The sequence below is a fragment of the Pyrus communis genome, chromosome 11, assembly GCF_041283825.1.
Source record: "Pyrus communis isolate YQ-2024b chromosome 11, ASM4128382v1, whole genome shotgun sequence".
Taxonomy (NCBI): domain Eukaryota; kingdom Viridiplantae; phylum Streptophyta; class Magnoliopsida; order Rosales; family Rosaceae; genus Pyrus; species Pyrus communis.
The window spans coordinates 30,712,204-30,729,995 of record NC_142575.1 but is presented as its reverse complement, the minus strand read 5'-3'; the positions used below and the strand labels follow the sequence as shown (position 1 = coordinate 30,729,995).

The window sequence follows — 17,792 nt, the reverse complement described above, 5'->3', positions numbered from 1 at the left end:
AGATAAAATTATACATATAATTATATGATTAACAAGAAATGTCAATGTGACAGTATTTCCGTGCTATAGAGAAGACTTTTGAGAAGATTGTTGTAGGTTAGGGAAACCCACGTTCTATAGGGTTGCCCTCACGAATCAATTTGTTTTTTCCTATTCTGGTACAACCATAAGACCCAAAGATTGGTGAAAAAAAGAGCAAAAAGTAAAAATTATTTGTTTATTTGCGTAGGCAAAATCATTAGAAGCAAGCAACAGAACAAGAAATTTTAAATCAATCAGCAGACCTTCAACTTCTCCCATTTTATTCACCAGTAATGAGTATCCATCACATCTTGTCACATCTCACCACTTTTTTCTGTACCCAATACGACAAAATAAAATAAAATAATTATTTTCACTTATGGGTAACGATCTAGTTCTAAGTTTCTAACACAATTATGTTTAAGATTCGTTATTATAAAGACTTGACGTGAAAAATAAAGTACATGTTGTCGACTATCTAACATCCTCCCGCCTTTTTTTATCCAAACTTAATAAACTTATTCAGACGGAATTCTTTGTTCTTTATACAAATACTTCACTTTTCAATAAAAAAAATAAAATAAAGCTAAGCTTGACACTAATGATTTTCTCCTCTACTTTTTTTTTACACTGAAAACTTCAATGATTTTATCTTATTTTTTTATTCAAAAATAATTAGTCAACAGATTAGATGTCAAACGAACTTGGTGGCGCCGCCAAACCCTGGTCAGCTCATCCTACAAAAAGAAAATCAAGAAGGTAGTTAGTTATGATTCTTATGAATGTTTCAAGCTCTTTTTAAGAGATAAATTTGCTTATACCGAAGGTAGTTAGTTATGATTCTTATGAATGTTTCAAGCTCTTTTTAAGAGATAAATTTGCTTATACCGAAAATGTCACTGTAGTAGTATTTTAAGTCAATTATGCGCTACTATGCCTATTTATTAACTTTCAACATAAAACTTTTTGATTAGTTTAGAATACTGCTGCAAAGACATTTCCGTTATGATTAATTTCCAACCCAAACAATTCAATAAAGTCAAAAGCAACATTCAATTTCCATAATCTTACCTGATTACCAAGATCACTCAAATCCACCAAGCCAGAAACTTCCAAATTTGCCAATTGGGAAATTTGGGGATGAAAAGAACTAAAACCTGTAAACGTGTGGGGTTACTTAGAAGGTGTCAACAAATTCACCCAAAATTTGTACCTGCCTGCTCTGTGTGTGTGTGTGATGAGGAAAAGTATGGGGAGAATTAGACAAAGAAGAATGTAGGAAATTGCAGCCAAAAACTGTGAAAAGGGAAAGAAAGTGAGAGGCCAACCTTCTTCTGGATTGTGGGCAAAACAGTCTGTCTTTATCACCATCAGCAATTGCTTTGTGCCCACTTGCAATTTGGGGACCAGAAGATTTTCAACTGATAAGAAGCAAGAACAAGACAAAGAGATCTTCTCAGCAATACAACTTTAATCGGGAAAGAAGACACGTTTTATGCCCATGCTTTCGAAAAAAATATGCGCAGTACATGTTCGATATTTTCATGCATGACTAGGAAGTCAACTGGAGATTACTGGAAGCGTTATTGGCATAAAGATTCGATCTTTTTCATGACAATGACATTTTTTGTGCGGTAAAGAAAACCCTTTGCTCGTGTTATCGGAAATAATGCTGAGGGATTGTTTAAAATGAGGGAAGATGGTGAAAAGTACCTGAATGATTGAGGAGGTGAAATGGGGTTGGAATTCCGGATAATTTTGTGTTTCGGTTATGGTGTTTTGTAATCGTAGGAATTCCTGTTTACAGACTGAACGTTAGATTCAATTATAAACTATAAAGTGAACTCTAAAAATACGTAAGTAAACCGGATCATAGGATATTACCTGATGTAACAGTGCAGTAAATTCTGCTTCAGAAGGGACAGGCCACCCTTCAATAGAAATTGAGGCCGGTGTATGCATGGGAGTGTGGCAACAGCTCCTCTACCTCGATTCTGGAACTGGAACAACTCATACTTTTCTTGATTCGGCTACGGTTAATAGACTCAACCTCTGCCAGAAATACACCGTAGACTGGCCTATGATCTGAGAATCTTGACTCCCCACGAACATAAGACAGTTGCTGGAGGCCTCTTCCGTACCATAATATACGATCGCACCTTCACATGCATAAAGTATGTTTAGATATTCATATAATCTAACAAGCTAAATGATTTCCTCTCGAAAATTTTTCTACAAGAGATTTGTTGTTAGTACCATGCTGGAGTTCTTCGCTTCTCCTTGGTGTGCCTATCATCGCCTGCATACCGATCTGAATTATTCAGATACTTGTATGTAGGAGGGAAATATATCCTCCCTTCATTCCATCCCTCAAAGACGCGTCCTCTTAGTTGCTCTATTCGTAGCTGATAGTATAATCCATCAAAATTTCAGATACAAGCCATTCTAAAGCAAGTCAAAAAAGACCACAACTCTTTTTTTCTTTCCTTTTCTTTTTGGTCCCATGGGGGAACACGAGATTAACACATTTGAAAGAAAAGCACAGTGCTTGTAGTGGAATAGGTTGCATACCTGGTCATTCTCTAACAATGCCCTCCAGTTGCGCATCTCAACAAGAGCTTTTGCAGAGCGGTAAGAAAGGGCAATGCGATAATTCAAATCCCCAAGCCAGATAATTCGACTGCACAAGGAAACTTCGTTTTAAAATTTTCTCCAAGGCTAGTTTCTTAGAAATTTTAAACTTCAAAGAGAAAGAACGGCGAAACTTAGATAAGCAGATAATTAGAGAAATTCAACAAACACAGGGGCTTACTCGTGGTCTAGTATAGTCTGAGGAGAGTTTTCATCTCCCATGCCATTAACCCGAGGAAACCTTGTCTTCCTAAGGATCTCCATGACATCGGAATTTCTACGAAGTTCATCTCCTTCCTTTTGCCCAGAGGTGAGATGAGTACAGATGAAGCAAAAACTTGTTTGATGCAAAGACATGCTAATGGAAATTGAACCCTGGAAAACTCAAGACAATAAGATTGCTGCATCTCCTGGAAGTACGAAATATATTTCATAAGAAAAATGTGTACCTTATTTCCGAGATAGCCCATTAATCCTCTTCCAACACAAGACACTTTCAAATTGCGAACATCATCTCGAAGATCACTTTTTACCCACACTGTCAAAAATATACCAACCATTTGCTTGCTGGCAACCAAGCAGTATCTCGAGTGGCCTAGCTGTCTATCTCTATCCTCCATTGAGAAAGACCCACTGTTGGACATTGGTGAATAATGTGTCACAACAGGTGAATCACCAGGTACATTCTCATCATCAGAGGAACCCCATCTGTAATTGGGATCATAATCACTTGATCTGTGCCCAAACATAACCCGATCACAAACACTGAATCGCCTATCAAGTCTGGGTTGCGGCATTGACATGTCATTGTCCATTCTCATGCTGCGGCTCAAGGATTGAAAGGACCTGCGATGAAAGAAAGAGGAGGCCTTCTCCCTTGCCGATCCCTCAAAGTCCGCATCTAATTCTACAATTGGATCAGTTACTGGCGAAGGTGTATGGAAAGCACCGCTTGTTCCAGGAAGATTATTTAGAGTCTTCCTTATAAGAGCTAACCACTTTTTAGCTGGCGCGATGTCTTCCGCGCCTAAAACATTGCCGGCATTCAAAGGAACTATTTCTTGGAACCTGGAAACCAAAGGGATGGATGAGGATTCTATTACCAAACAAAAACGTTGCACAGATTAGAGAGAACATATCTAGATATGCAAGAACCTACCCAAGAACATAAATATCAGCAGGTGGAGAGGTATGAAGCCAATCTTCGAGATTCAAACAACTCGGAGGAGATTTTCCAGCCACATTCCATGTAGCTACAAAGATCCTGTGCCCACATTGAACACCATAAATCTCACATACAAGAGAAGGCTCTTACCCCGAAAATTTCTGTTTAAACCTTTTCATCCACAAAGAAGAAGTGCTTAATTACAACTAATTTACAAGACAATGCTGGTTTCATTTCATACCTGTAATTATGTACATCTGTAACCTGTGATGCTTCCATATCAATCTTACCCCGCCGGATTCTATCCGAATGCCTCTTGCTCAATCTTTCTGTGGATTTAGTTGGGGTTTAAGAGGTGATTAGTCAAAGATTAAAGAATTTGCCAGAAAATTAGGAGACTCTAAACAGAAAGCATGATTATCTTTTTATGCTAAGAATGTTGTGGTCCAAAGCAAAAACTGAATAATTAAAACCGAACCTGTTTTGCTTTTCTTGATTGTGCATGCCTCCCTCTCTGAATGGTTGTTCCTCCACTCTCCATCAACACCTGAAAAAGATAACCCCATAAAGTTGTTAAAGCTGAGCTTTTTCCACTGTTGATACATTCAAATGATTCAAAAACCACCACAAGAAAACAAAACAAAACAATAAGAACATTTTTCAAGTTACAAAATAAATGAAGAAAATAATAATATTAATAATAATTAAAAGAAATTGCTGCAGAAAAGAGGAAGAAAACAAATGGAAGATCTTGAAGCTGCAGGGTCCATTAAAATCTGAAATTTTCTCTACCCAAAATTGCAGTGATGCAGATTAGAGCATTGCAGGAGTGTTCAGAGCAAAGAAGAATCTAAAATGCAGAGAAATCCCTTTTTTTTTTTTATCTTGATGTAAAGTCCAAGGTTCCCAAATCAGAAATCCCAAACTCTTATAAAATCCAAATCAATGCATGTATGTGACAATAACCTCCGTAAACGGCGTCGTCTGCATCGAAGTCCTCGGCTTTGCTCTTGATGTTGAACCATTTTTTGACCAGTGTCTTGGGCCATGAAAGCTTCAGAAATTAGCTCAAAAAAGTCAGCAATCTCAGAACCAAAATGCAGAAGAAATTGGAAAAGTGGTGGCATTTTATCGAACCTTGCTTTTCTTGGAATTCTCATCTCTCATTGTTTCACCGCTTCATAAATGGATGTCTGTAATGCGGATGGAGAAAGAAGAAGAAGGCCAACAAAATTAAACCCCAAGAACAAGAAAAAAACCCAGAAAAATGGGCTCAAAAGCTCTGGTTTTTTTCCGGGAAACAATGGGAAAAGCTCAGTGAGTTGGTTAGGAGAAGAAGAGAACAAAAATGGGTAGTGGGAAAAGCCCCTTGTTTCTCAATCAATGAAGAGAACCCAAATGGGCATTTTATTTTCCCGGCTTCCAAATAGAAAGTTAAAATCCGAAATATCCAACTGGGTACTTTCCTCTTGCACTTCTCTTCTGTGTTTGGCAGGAGAAAAAACAGAGGTAGTTTCCTCTTGCACTTCTCTTCTGTGTTTGGCAGGAGAAAAAACAGAGGAAACTCGAAGGGGAAGAAACAGGAGGAGGACACAGCCCTCTAAGTATAAATCAAGACAAAGAGAGAGAGAGAGTGAAAGTGTGGGAGTTGTCTGTGAGAAAAACCTCGTTATGGGTACAGAGCAAAGTATCGAATTTTGAAGAGAGAATAAAGTGGAGTGGTATAAGAGTGAGAGGAAGGAGAGGGGAGACAGAGAGAGAGGAGTGAGCTTGGCTCTGTGTGTCGAGAGGCTTTTTACCCCAAAGTCCAAGGCCGACCCAGCCCTTTGCTTGGGAATTGGGGAGAATGGGCACTCGGGCAGTGGCTTTGGATTATATTTGGTCACCCACTCACACCCAACTTCCCACACTGCCCCTGCCAAGCTTTCTCTCTCTAAATTCTGCCCCCTCTCTCTCTCTCTCAGTTAGGTTTGATCTAAAACCCAAGCAGGTCAAAGAACCCAACAAAAGAAATAGATAAAAGAGATTAATGCATTTGGGAGTTTGTTACAATACGTGGTACTGACTGATCTCTTTGATTTTGAAATAAGAAGGCAGGTTAACAATAACTTAGTTCGAATTTGTTTTTGACGATAATCGAATTTAAGAACTCTTACTTACAAATAATACGAAATATCACTAGAACATAAATTTAAGTAACACTTGACTTCTTGCGAACTTTATAATACGTGATTGTGTTTGCACAATTGGTAGGAATGTTTGGAGGGCTTTTTTTGTATAGGTCAAGAATGTTGACCCCAATGTGGTGTGCTTGCTTTGAGACATTCATAGCCATAGATTTTTATAGGGTTTCATAGAGGGTGTATTTTTGTATAAGAAAAATGGGGTTTCTTCTCCAATGGAAGTTCATTGCTGAGGTGTGGGAGATTGGAAGAATGTTTGTGGTCCAACTTAAGAAGCAATTGCATGCAAATATCTCCTCAAAACCTTCAATGGTTTGCTTTTTAGTTGAACACTAGGTTACATTGCTATGCAAAATTGAGGCCCTTTTGACTCCATCAAGACTTGTGTCCATGAGAACCAAGGCATTTGTCCCAGTTTTGGGGGTATCAGTTTGGATAATTTCAACTTGCTAATATGCAAGCTCACATTTCATATATTTTGGATGAATGTAAAGTTTGTGTCTTGAAAAATGCCCCCTTCATAAAAACACTTGCTTATGCAAATATTGAACGTTAGATTTGTATTTTTTGGGGGATGCAAGACCTCAGTCTATCTCCTCGTGTGATGTCTCGTTTAAGAAGAGAGATATGGTATATGATATATCAGGGGCGGAGGGTGGTGATGCCTTGGGGGACATGTGCCCCCTCTCACTCATTTTTTGGTTATAAGATTATTGCATTAATCATATTAAATAGGGAACTTTAACGAAAAACTCTTGGTACTGTTTATTTTAACGAAAAATCATATTTTTACATTAAAAAATCAATCATGGTACTATCACTTTACCTTTTATTTTGTCCTTATCGTTAAAACTCAAAATTTTCAAGCTATTTTTATTAGTTTTCCTTGTTAAATAATGAATAATTTCTCTTTAGTTCTTAAGTGCCCCTCCTTTCTTCCATGTTTCTCACTCACTCTCATGTTTAAATCTTGTTGAGTAGCATATATTTCGTTAATTACGAATGAGTATGACATTGTTAATACAACAATAAATAAAAGTTAAATAACAGAGCAACAAAATTAGGTATTTTGCTGGTAAGTTCAAGGTACCAATACATCACAAGTATACAAGTCACGAGCCAAATTAACCACTCAATATTTCAAATTAATCCAAGAACACAAGACATGGACCAAACTAGTTCACCTTAGTTCACATAAAGGTAGGATCTTGCTAGGCAATTGAGAGTCCCTAATCCTAGCTTAACACAATTCACAACCCCACGCGATCTCCTAGGTTTTTGAGCCTAAGTATCGATTAACATTGTTTAATCCCTAATCTTGAACAAAGTAATTTCTTGGATTAAGCTCTCCGGGCTTGATTTATTAATTGACTAATCTTAACACACATGCTATATGTGGGAGACTGTGTCTTCTTCCCCTATCATACTACTTAATTGTTCATATTTCAAGGTTATCTAATTAAACTATTAAGCTAGACAGCTAAACACACCAATGAAAACTACAGAGTCTTCATCTCCCAAATGCCAAATGGGAATCCCTCACAAACCCCATCGAATCCACTACTCTAGTGAAGCTTCCACTACCCTCATAGCCAACCATCCCCAATATATGTTGGCAACGATTTGTCTAAAACACATAGAGCTGTCATACAAACGGCCCACTTTTCTACCAGCATGGCATTTGGCCAAATCTCCTTCATATACAGTCATACATGTATAGATATGACCGCGACACCCCATATTGTGCTTGGCCGATGTTGTGTCTCGCATCGGAAAAGTACTAGGTCAATTTGGATTGTGTAAGTAATTGCATGTAGTCTCATTAGTGACTAGTCATACCAAGATCGATGTGGTGCTGATATGGCAACTGGTTCATGATAGATGGTATTAAAGCCAACCCAAACACATAGTATATTGTGTTGGCTAGTGTTGAGTCTCACATATGGAAAAGTACTAGGTCATTTTGGGATGTATAAGTAATTGCATGTAGTCTCACTAGTGACTAGTCTTACCAAGCTCGATGTAGTGTTGATAAGGCATATGGGTCGTGACAAATGGTATTAGAGCCAACCCAAAAGCATAGTATATTGTGTTGGCTAGTGTTGAGTCTCACATACGGAAAAGTACTAGGTCATTTTGGGCTGTATAAGTAATTGCATGTAGTCTCACTAGTGACTAGTCTTACCAAGCTCGATGTACGGATGTAGTGCTGATATGGCATCTAGGTTGTGACAAATGGTATTAGAGCCAACCCAAACACATAGTATATTGAGTCGGCTAGTGTTGAGTCTCACATTAGAAAGGTACTGAGTAACCTCTATAAGTGATTGCATGTAGTCTCACTAGTGAGACTAGTTCTTTATATTATGATCGATATAATGAGAAAATGACGAATAGGTGGTGCAAGATGATATCATCAAGGGACCCTAAACGTTGGCTAATGCATGTCAAAATGGTATCACCCTGGGACAGTGCAAGAACTGTGAGAAAAACAAATGCTAAACTTACGAAAGAGTGATGGGCAAAAGGAAATGAGGGAAGAGACAGACTACCCTACAACTCGATCGAATACTTTTCTTTTTACTAGTAACTGTTTCCTCACAGAAAAATTTCAACAAAGTGGGACCAAAGAGGACACCATCTAATCGGATTCAGTTATGATGAATGTGGATACATGCATGATTCTCTCCAATCTCTCCCTTTTCTTTTACATGACTTGTACGTCCTTATCCTTTGGTAAAACGTGACGTGGAACATCCATCTGCAACTTCATATTATTAGAGAAAACTTAGTCAAATTGTACATAAATTCGGTCCTCTTTCTTTGTGGTTCATGGCCGGCTGATGTAAAATGTATTTCCTCACTCTCATGTCCCACCATCATTCATCATGAAATTTTGGTTATGCATGGTGAAATTCATACTGTCGTTTTCTCTTTCTCCTTGATTTGTTTCTTCAATTTGGAAAAAGAAAAAAGAGAATGAGTTTCTCACTCTAATTGTGAATAGATAAATGCTCCACCATTGAAGTTACATGTCATGTATGAAAGGTTATTTCTCAAAATTATTATCCAACTCCGATTGTGCGTCGATAATGATTTTAACTCTACATTTGCGACTAACACATAATAAATTTGATGTTCAACCGATAAATAAAAAGAACAACTCAGAATCTCTAGTGCTAGGATGTTGGAAAACTCTTCCTCGTTTGAAAATCAAACAGGTAAAAATCCTAGATAGACAAACGAGGTAGTCAAAGGGATGATCTTTGATTTGTACTTTGGGCAAAGTATCTTCTTCTCTTAGTGAGAACATGATTTTCTTTCTGTTTCTTTTGCTTTTTTCAGCTTTGAAAACACCCTCTTAAGGCAGCCCCTCCCATCCTTTCTTTTGTTTTGCCTAACCAAAAATCTAAGGTGTCAAAATTTTGGATGTTATTTGTGTTTTTGTGGGTATCTTTTGTTATAAGATGTGTTTCCAAAGCACCTCTGGGATTGGGCTTCAAGTACTTGGGGTGATGTGGGCATGTGGCTTCTGATGTACACTCTGTGTCCGTCGATTCTCTGACATGTATTTGTACATTTGCACAGTATATATACATGACAACATGAATTTTTCATTGAAAGTTAAACTTGTTAATTATGCTAAAAACATATATTCTTAAGTAGTGGCTTCCATGGTACATTATTCATTTGTCCAAGGCTACATAAGAGTAGCGTATTGCATTAGGTCGACGAAAACGGATATGTGTGGGACCTAAATGCATGAGGCACTCTTATGTGTGCATTGGACGAACAAGTGATGTGGTACGAAAGGTCAGAGTAAAAATTATCTCTAATTATTAGGCCTCATCTTTATACAACAGAGAAATATTATGACTAGTTACTTAACATGTTGAGTTGAATTTGACCATCCTTGCTTGCAGAAATTATAAAGAATAAACCATCAAAATCAGTCTGTGTGCATGTGCTCAACTGAACCTAGCACTCATCTACAACCAAATGAAGCATGTAGAATAATTTGCTTGTCACATTATAAAGTTCGTAACAAAGAGGCCATTATTGGTAATAAAAGTGAATCATGTAACATATCATAAATAAAATACATATACCAAATATTTTCCCTAAAAAGAATAGGATTTTTATCACAAATGGTTTTGAAAATTGATCCACCTCATCAAGATGTTTCCTGAAATTAAAAATTAATCGATATACGTGATCGCAACTGTTTATTGAACATTGTGCGGTCATTTTTCGTTAGATACTATTTATATTTAATTTTAAATTTTAAATTTTAAAATAATTTATGACCGCACGATGTATGATGGATGATCCCGATCATGGGATCCTTAAGATCCCTAGGAAAAGGATCCGGCGCGCCGGATCCTTTTCCATAAATCAATGCAGTCTTTCCGTTACAATTCCATCAAAATTTCTGTTATGTGCTGATGTGACGCATAATTGAGTGTCATAAGTCAAATTAAATATTTATTTTTATATAATTAAAAACAAAAATTAAAAAGGAATTTTTTTATTTTTGATTTTCCTTTTTTATATTCTGAATCTGCTTCAAACACGATGGTTAGTGACTGTGGCAGGCGGAAATAAATCTGGGTTTAGGCACATGAACGGTTGGTCAGGCATGGAAGTCTGGGAATTATGGTGGTCTAGTGCGAGATGGTACGAGGTAGCGATGGGATGGGATTTGAGAGCGGTGGTTTCACGAGAACGCGAGTCACTTTGGGTTGCAAGTTAGGCGTGCGCAGGCTAGTGGTTTGCGGGTTGGGCGGAACTAAACAGGTTGGTGGATGAGGATTGGGCTTCCTGGATGCAACTCACCACCTCGCAGCCGCCGCATTTGGTCTCGGATCGACCCAGTTGCCCATTCTTTTCTTCCTAGCTTTTTGTTAGGCTCTCATCCAAAAAACATAAGCCAAAAAAATAAAGGGAAACCTGTAGAAAATATGTGATGCAGAGAAATAGTATTGTGAAGATGATGATTTCCTACATTCATTTCACCGTATAGATAATTCAAAGATTACAAGAGTCCTATTGCAACCATGAAACAACTCTTAACAGATTTATCAACTCTGAATTGCAGTTGGGTTCTTAGTATATATATATATATATATATATATATTTTTTTTTTTTTTTTGGGGAAAGAGTAAGAAATCTTGCTGGCAAATTGAACCCAGAAAACAAAATCTCAATCTGCAGGACAGAAAGACATTTGCTTATTTGTTGTTAGGTTTGAAAACCTTGGTGAGATAGAGATTTTGGGAAACTTCTGTTTTGATGAGGGTTTCCTAGAGCAACAAAATCAAGATTGAAAGTCTTTCAATACAGGTAATGGGGAAGAAGACGGGTGGTGGTTCGGGGAAGACGACAGCAGGAAAATTAGAGGTCAAATCTAGGTTTTGGAGAAGAATTGAAAAAGGTGAAAAACAAAGTTTTAAAGTTTTAATTGTATAAAATTAAAATTTTTTTTTAATTTTTTTAAATATTTTAAATTTTCATGGTAATATTTAATTAGACTTTTGGGACCCACTTATGTGTCATATTAGCATATAACAGAATATTTTACGGAATTGTAACGAAATGATTACATTGATTTGCAACACCTATTTTCAGGGACTACATTGATTGATTTTCATTTTCAGAAATTATCTTGATGAGATCGGTCAATTTAAAGATCATTTGTAATAAAAATCCAAATGAATATCATATAAAAAATAAAATACAAATTGACTTGTTGATATTGATGTGAAGTTTTTCACTTTTGGGTAGAAAAAAAAAAAAATCTCATATTTCATCCACTTTAGTGTCCTGGCTAAGATCTTGTCACTGTCTTTCCTTCCCTTTCATTTTCCTAGCTTGTATCGCCACCCAACCATCCAATCCAAGGTGTTTCTTGCTGCCCTTCAGATCTTTGAGGTCCTTTGTCTATTTCATCGTATGTTTATTTTTTTTATCCCTTCCAACCTTAGCAATGCTTGGCTTAATCTGCATAACTTGTTATAGTTAGACATGTCAAATTTATGATTACTAATTTTCTGTGGTTCGTCATGCCTAAGAGCTGCAGTTAGGTGGCAAGAAACTACGACCAAATATGTATAGTATTAGTTCATACTTAATACAACCGTATTTTAGTATGAATACACACGTGATCATGGACGATAGATTGTCAGGTTCATTCTTTTCTAGTAAAGTATAAAATTAATCTTAAACCATAAGATCGACAAATTCAGCTCCTCCATAGGTAGGCAATCCAATCACTACTGTAAACAAGTAAAAGTAATATATTTATTTATAACTTTGTCGTATCACATTTCTAACACCATTTACAAAAGCTACAAGTTTGCTGGTTCTCTTTGTGTTTACAAGTAAAAGTTACAATTTTGTATGTCGCTCTTATTCTTGTACATAGGTATTAAAGTGTTTTCTCGCCACTCCTTCCACAACTTTCATCCTCCTTCTACCACCAAGATTACTTTTGATGTAGAGCAAAACCCCTAGACTCTCCTTGTTGGCAAATCCTGTAATAGCCTTTTCAACTTTTTGATCATGAGTTTCAAAAATATAATGTACTCTAGGATAATCAAGATTGGCGTAGCCACCCACAAGGCTAAGGTGGGCTATAGCCCATGGAGGTTTTCTGTAAGGGTAGTGCTATCTAGACACTCATTTTTACTTCTTACACACCTCTCTCAATTGTGGGTTGTTCGGATCGAATGAATTAATGATGATCATTGACAAAATATTAATAAGACTGTGTTAGAAGTAAAAATGGGTTTGTGAATAGATCTATTCTTTTGTAAACTCATGCTTATAGCCTACTCAATTTCAATACAGATTATTATTTAATGTATATTTAGTAGAGGATAAGTAGTAAATAATACGTTTTATGCAAAAAGTTATAAATTAGTTCCATCTCCAGTCCCCCTTTATCCTATTCTTTAAAGAAAAAGACCATTTACTCTATGTAATTTAGTCTATGCTTCTTACTCAAGAAAAGAAAATTAATTTCTTTAAATCCACAATTAAATCCCTATCTCCGCAATTCTTTACTTTCCATTGTAAACTTTCAATGAATGTCACCTTTGGTAATGTGACATCCCACATCGCCCAGGGGAGTGATCCTTAAATGTATATTCTCATCCCTACCTAGCATGAGGCCTTTTGGGAGCTCACTGGCCTCGGGTTCCATAGGAACTTCGAAGTTAAGCGAGTAGCGCGCGAGAGCACTCTCAGGATGGGTGACCCATTGGGAAGTTCTCGTGTGAGTTCCCAGAAACAAAATCGTGAGGGTGTGCTGGGGGCCTAAAGCGGACAATATCGTGCTACGGTGGAGTCGGGCCCGGGAAGTGGTCCTGCCTGGGTCGGGATGTGACAATTTGGTATCAGAGCCTAACCCTGGTCGCGTGTGTGTCGACGAGGACGTCGGGCCCCTAAAAGGGGTGGATTGTGACATCTCACATTGCCCAGGGGAGTGATCCTTAACTGTATATTCCCATCCTTACCTAGCATGAGGCCCTTTGGGAGCTCACTGGCTTCGGGTTCTGTAGGAACTCCGAAGTTAAGCGAGTAGCGCGCGAGAGCACTCCCAGGATGGGTGACCCATTGGGAAGTTCTCGTGTGAGTTCCTAGAAACAAAACCGTGAGGGTGTGTTGGGGGTCCAAAACGGACAATATCGTGCTACGGTGGAGTCGGGCCCGAGAAGTGGTCCCGCCCGAGTCAGGATGTGACAGGTAAGTTCTTAATCTCTTTATTTACTTACTCTTGATTTAATTAGTAGGTTATTATTTATATGGTCCTTGAATTTATCGGTTGTCCTTGAATTTATCGGTTAGGGTTATGATTTTGAGAATAGTTTATATTATGTTGTTGTTCTTTTATATTGATTATTATATAATTTTATATAAGCAAAAAAATAAACATATGATTTTATGGTACTATTTTCAGCTAGCCCACCCAAGAAAAAAATCCTAACTCCGCCCTTGATCAAGAGGTCAAAAAATTTAATGTCTAAACAATTATCGTCTTAGAGTGTGCACATAAATATGCATGAGAAGTCGCACAAGATAGGATAAATATTCTTTGTATCAATTGAAGAATGAAAAAAAGAAAAGAAAATATACACTACTACAAAAGTCGCTTATTGTGTCGAAGGCTGGTGTCGGTTTTATATAATATACTGGTGGATAAGACATTTCCGACAATCTCTTTACATGGCTTCGGAAGTACTGTCAGTTATAACCGACATAGATTGTTAATGTCAGATTAAACCGACATAGTTTTCAATTTTTAACCGACATAGACTGTCTATGTTGCTTATAACCAACATAGTTTTTAATTTTTTTTAAATGATGGTGTTGTATAAAAAGAGAATAGTGTCGCTTTCAACTGACATAAAGTTAATGTCGGTTAAAGAACCATTTCTTGCGCTTCTACCCGACAGTATATTTTTATTTTTAGATATTTTCAAACTTCCTGGTGGTTGTAGCTGACATGTTGGTGTTTTTTATATACCCTGCCTCGTGTCTTCTTCTTCCTCTCTCGCATTTTTCTTATTTGTTCTTCTTCATCTTCATTTATTTCTTCTTCTTCACAGTAAGTTTTTCTTGCTTCTATTATTTTTATTTTCTCCTCTTATGTTTAATTTTTGTTTACAATTTAATTTTGTAGGGATTTTATTTGAGCTGGTTGAGTACATAAAGAATTGATCAACGATGGAATTCTTCCATAATTCAGGTTTCTATCACTAAATTTCTTAAATTTAAAATTGTTTAATACACAAGTTTATTTATTTAAAAATTTTAATTTAAGTAATTAGATAAATTTGTAGTATTTATATTAAATTAATAAATATTTAGTCAATTTAATTGATTTTGTCACTTGAATTGTTATGAGAAAATGCAAATAAATAATATTTATAAGCATTTATGTTAAATTAACAATATTAATATTAAATATAACATAAACTGATAATATTTAGTAATAAAGGAATATATTATGTTAAATTAATTTATTTTTGCACTCTAATTGTTATGAGGACATACAAAACTTGAATTTAACAAACAATCAAGATCAAATGAGCATAATTTTGATAACCTTTTATTGTTATTTTAATTTGTTTTTACTATAATAGGTGTTGGAAATTAAAAGATTGCAATCGTGATAGAGTTTGAGGGTTGAAGGATAGGAATTGAAAATTCTAATAGTTATGCCTACATGATAGGGATTGAAAGATTGTAGGGATCTTAGTGTCAATGTAATATTTTGCCCTCGTAAAGTGGTAAAAGATGGACAAAAGTTGGTTGATGATACCGCAAAATTTGGAAGCGTATGCAGCTGGAATTAATTTGTTTTTGGATCAAGCAGTTGCGAATGGTGTTGGCCCCGATAAGTTTTGATGTCCTTGCAAAAGATGTTGTAATCGATATAATTTTGTTAGAAAAACCATTGTTGCACATCTTGTATTGTATGATATGGATAAAGATTATAAAAACGCTTGGTAGCGACATCATGGTGAGCCCAACATTGGAGAGAAAAATGTGGCAATTGGAGAAGAGGAAATAGGAGATAAGGTGACTGGTATGCATGATTTTCTTAATGATGTATTTGTTCAACCATTAACGGAAGAAGGTGTTGGGTCGTCTATTGAACCCCCTATTGGGGAAGGGCGTCCAGAATAGGTGGAGACCTTTTTTAGGTTGCTTGAAGAGGCAAATCAATATTTGTGGCTAGGTTGCAAGGAGTTTAAGAAATTGGAAGTGGTTGTAAGACTGTATCAGATCAAGTGTTTAGTAGGAATGTCAAACGAGATCTTCACCACATTACTCGAGTTAATTAAAAGAATGTTTCCTGAAGGGGATTGTTTGCCTGAACCTTGTTATAAGGCAAAAAAACTTATAAATGACTTAGGTCTGACATATGTGAAGATTGATGTTTGTCCCAATGATTGCATGATCTATTGGAAAGATACTTCGGAGTTAACCGTGTACTCAGTTTGTGGTAAATCAAGATATAAAATTACCAACACAGAGGATAGCTCGAGGAAAAAAAATTGCAGCTAAGGTTATGTGGTATTTTCCTTTAAAATCACAATTGCAACGGTTTTTTATGTCGAAGCATACGGCTAAACATATGAGGTGGCACGTAATTGAATGTCCTAAGGATGAGTTTATGAGGTATCCTTCAGAATCTCCAACATGGAAGCATTTGGATAATTTATATCCGGAGTTTGCTTTAGAAATTCGAAATGTCCGATTAGGATTGGCTAGTGATGGATTTAATTCTTTTGGGGAAATAAGGCATGACCATAGCACATGCCCTGTGGTGCTTTAGTTTACAATTTGCTGCCCTAGATGTGTATGAAGCAACTGAATTTGTTGTTGTCTCTGTTAATACCAGGATCGCGCAGTTCTGGTAAAGAGATTAATGTGTACATGTGTCCATTGATTGACGAGTTGAATGAGTTGTGGGAGGTGGGCATTCCCACTTATGATGCATATTCCAACCAAAATTTTACGATGAAAGTTGCCGATATATGGACCATAAGTGATTTTTTGGCTTATAAAATGTTGTCAGGATGGATTACACATGGCTATAAAGCATGTCCACATTGCATGCATGATACAAAATCTATTTACTTGCTGACGAGTCGTAAGATTTTTTATTTGGGGTATTGACGTTTTCTTGCAGATAATCATAAGTTTTAAAGGCAAACCATAACTTTTAATGGTCGGCGAGAGCATCGTAGTGCACCAAGGCAGTTGACTGGTTTACAATGTCTTGAAGAACTTTATACATTGAGATTTACTTTTGGAAAACCAAACAAAGATGCTTCAGTTGGGCAACGCAAAAGAAGAACTTCAAGCAGTAGAAGTAGTAATAGTCAGTGGAAGAAGAAATTTATTTTTTATGAACTACCATATTAGAGGCATCTATTGATTAGACACAATCTTGATGTTATGCATATCGAGAAGAATATATGTGATAATGTGGTGGGAACATTGCTAGACATAGAAAAATCTAAAGATGGATTGGCTACATGTGCAGATCTTGAAGTCTTGAACATAAGACTTAGTCACTACCCACGTAGAGAAGGAAATATAACATTTCGACCTTCAACATTGTTCACATTAAAAAGAGAAGAAAAAACTGCATTTTGCAAAGTGTTGTCTACTATTCGGGTCCCCAATGGATATTTATCAAATTTGTCGCGATGTGTGCACGTGAATGAATGAAAAATACATGGGTTGAAAAGTCATGATTGTCATGTTTTAATGCAGCAGTTACTCCCGCTTGCAATACGTCCGATTTTGCCTAAATCTGTTACTATGGTATGATCAGAGTTGAGTGCAATTTTCAGACAGTTGTGTATTAAGAAGGAGTCTGAGGAAAGATTCAAGGAATTGAATTCAAGAATTGCCTTGACATTATGTCAACTTGAGAAAATATTCCTTCCTGCATTTTTTGATATAATGGTGCATCTCCCAGTTCACTTGGCAAATGAAGCAGCTTTTGCAGGGCCTATTCAATATAGATGGATGTATCCAATTGAACGGTAATTAATAAATTTTTATAATTTTTTTACAATTGTAGTCATAACTTTAATTAATAATTATAATAATTTGTGTTTCGTATTATAATTATAGGTATTTGCAAACATTGAAGCGCTATGTTTGTAATAAGGGTCATCATGAAGGTTCAATTACTGAAGCATATTTGGTGGATAAGTGTTTGTCATTCTGTTCCATATATCTTAGAGATGTCGAGTCTTGTCGCACAT

General features: G+C 36.5%; 1 protein-coding gene across 3 annotated transcripts; it reads right to left on the bottom strand.

Annotated features, from left to right (window-relative positions):
* Positions 1–281: 281 nt before the first annotated feature.
* LOC137743470 (type I inositol polyphosphate 5-phosphatase 4) lies at positions 282–5,586 on the bottom strand. 3 transcript variants are annotated; one of them, XM_088680668.1, is made up of 14 exons: positions 4,955–5,586; positions 4,784–4,871; positions 4,296–4,364; positions 4,059–4,146; positions 3,812–3,916; positions 3,102–3,720; positions 2,834–3,027; positions 2,593–2,701; positions 2,278–2,426; positions 1,906–2,180; positions 1,735–1,818; positions 1,350–1,442; positions 1,093–1,178; positions 282–758 (listed from the first exon to the last, which is right to left on the bottom strand). In XM_088680668.1, exons 1-10 carry the CDS (start codon positions 4,982–4,984, stop codon positions 1,955–1,957), a joined length of 1,677 nt encoding a protein of 558 aa, XP_088536794.1. In that variant the 5' UTR covers positions 4,985–5,586; the 3' UTR covers positions 282–758; positions 1,093–1,178; positions 1,350–1,442; positions 1,735–1,818; positions 1,906–1,954. The 3 variants fall into 3 exon arrangements, with proteins under 3 accessions (XP_088536794.1, XP_068339466.2, XP_088536795.1); XM_068483365.2 differs by having other exon boundaries at positions 516–758; positions 1,093–1,243; positions 4,955–5,521; XM_088680669.1 differs by lacking the exon at positions 282–758 and having other exon boundaries at positions 1,112–1,238; positions 4,955–5,488.
* Between the last annotated feature and the right edge of the window lie 12,206 nt (positions 5,587–17,792).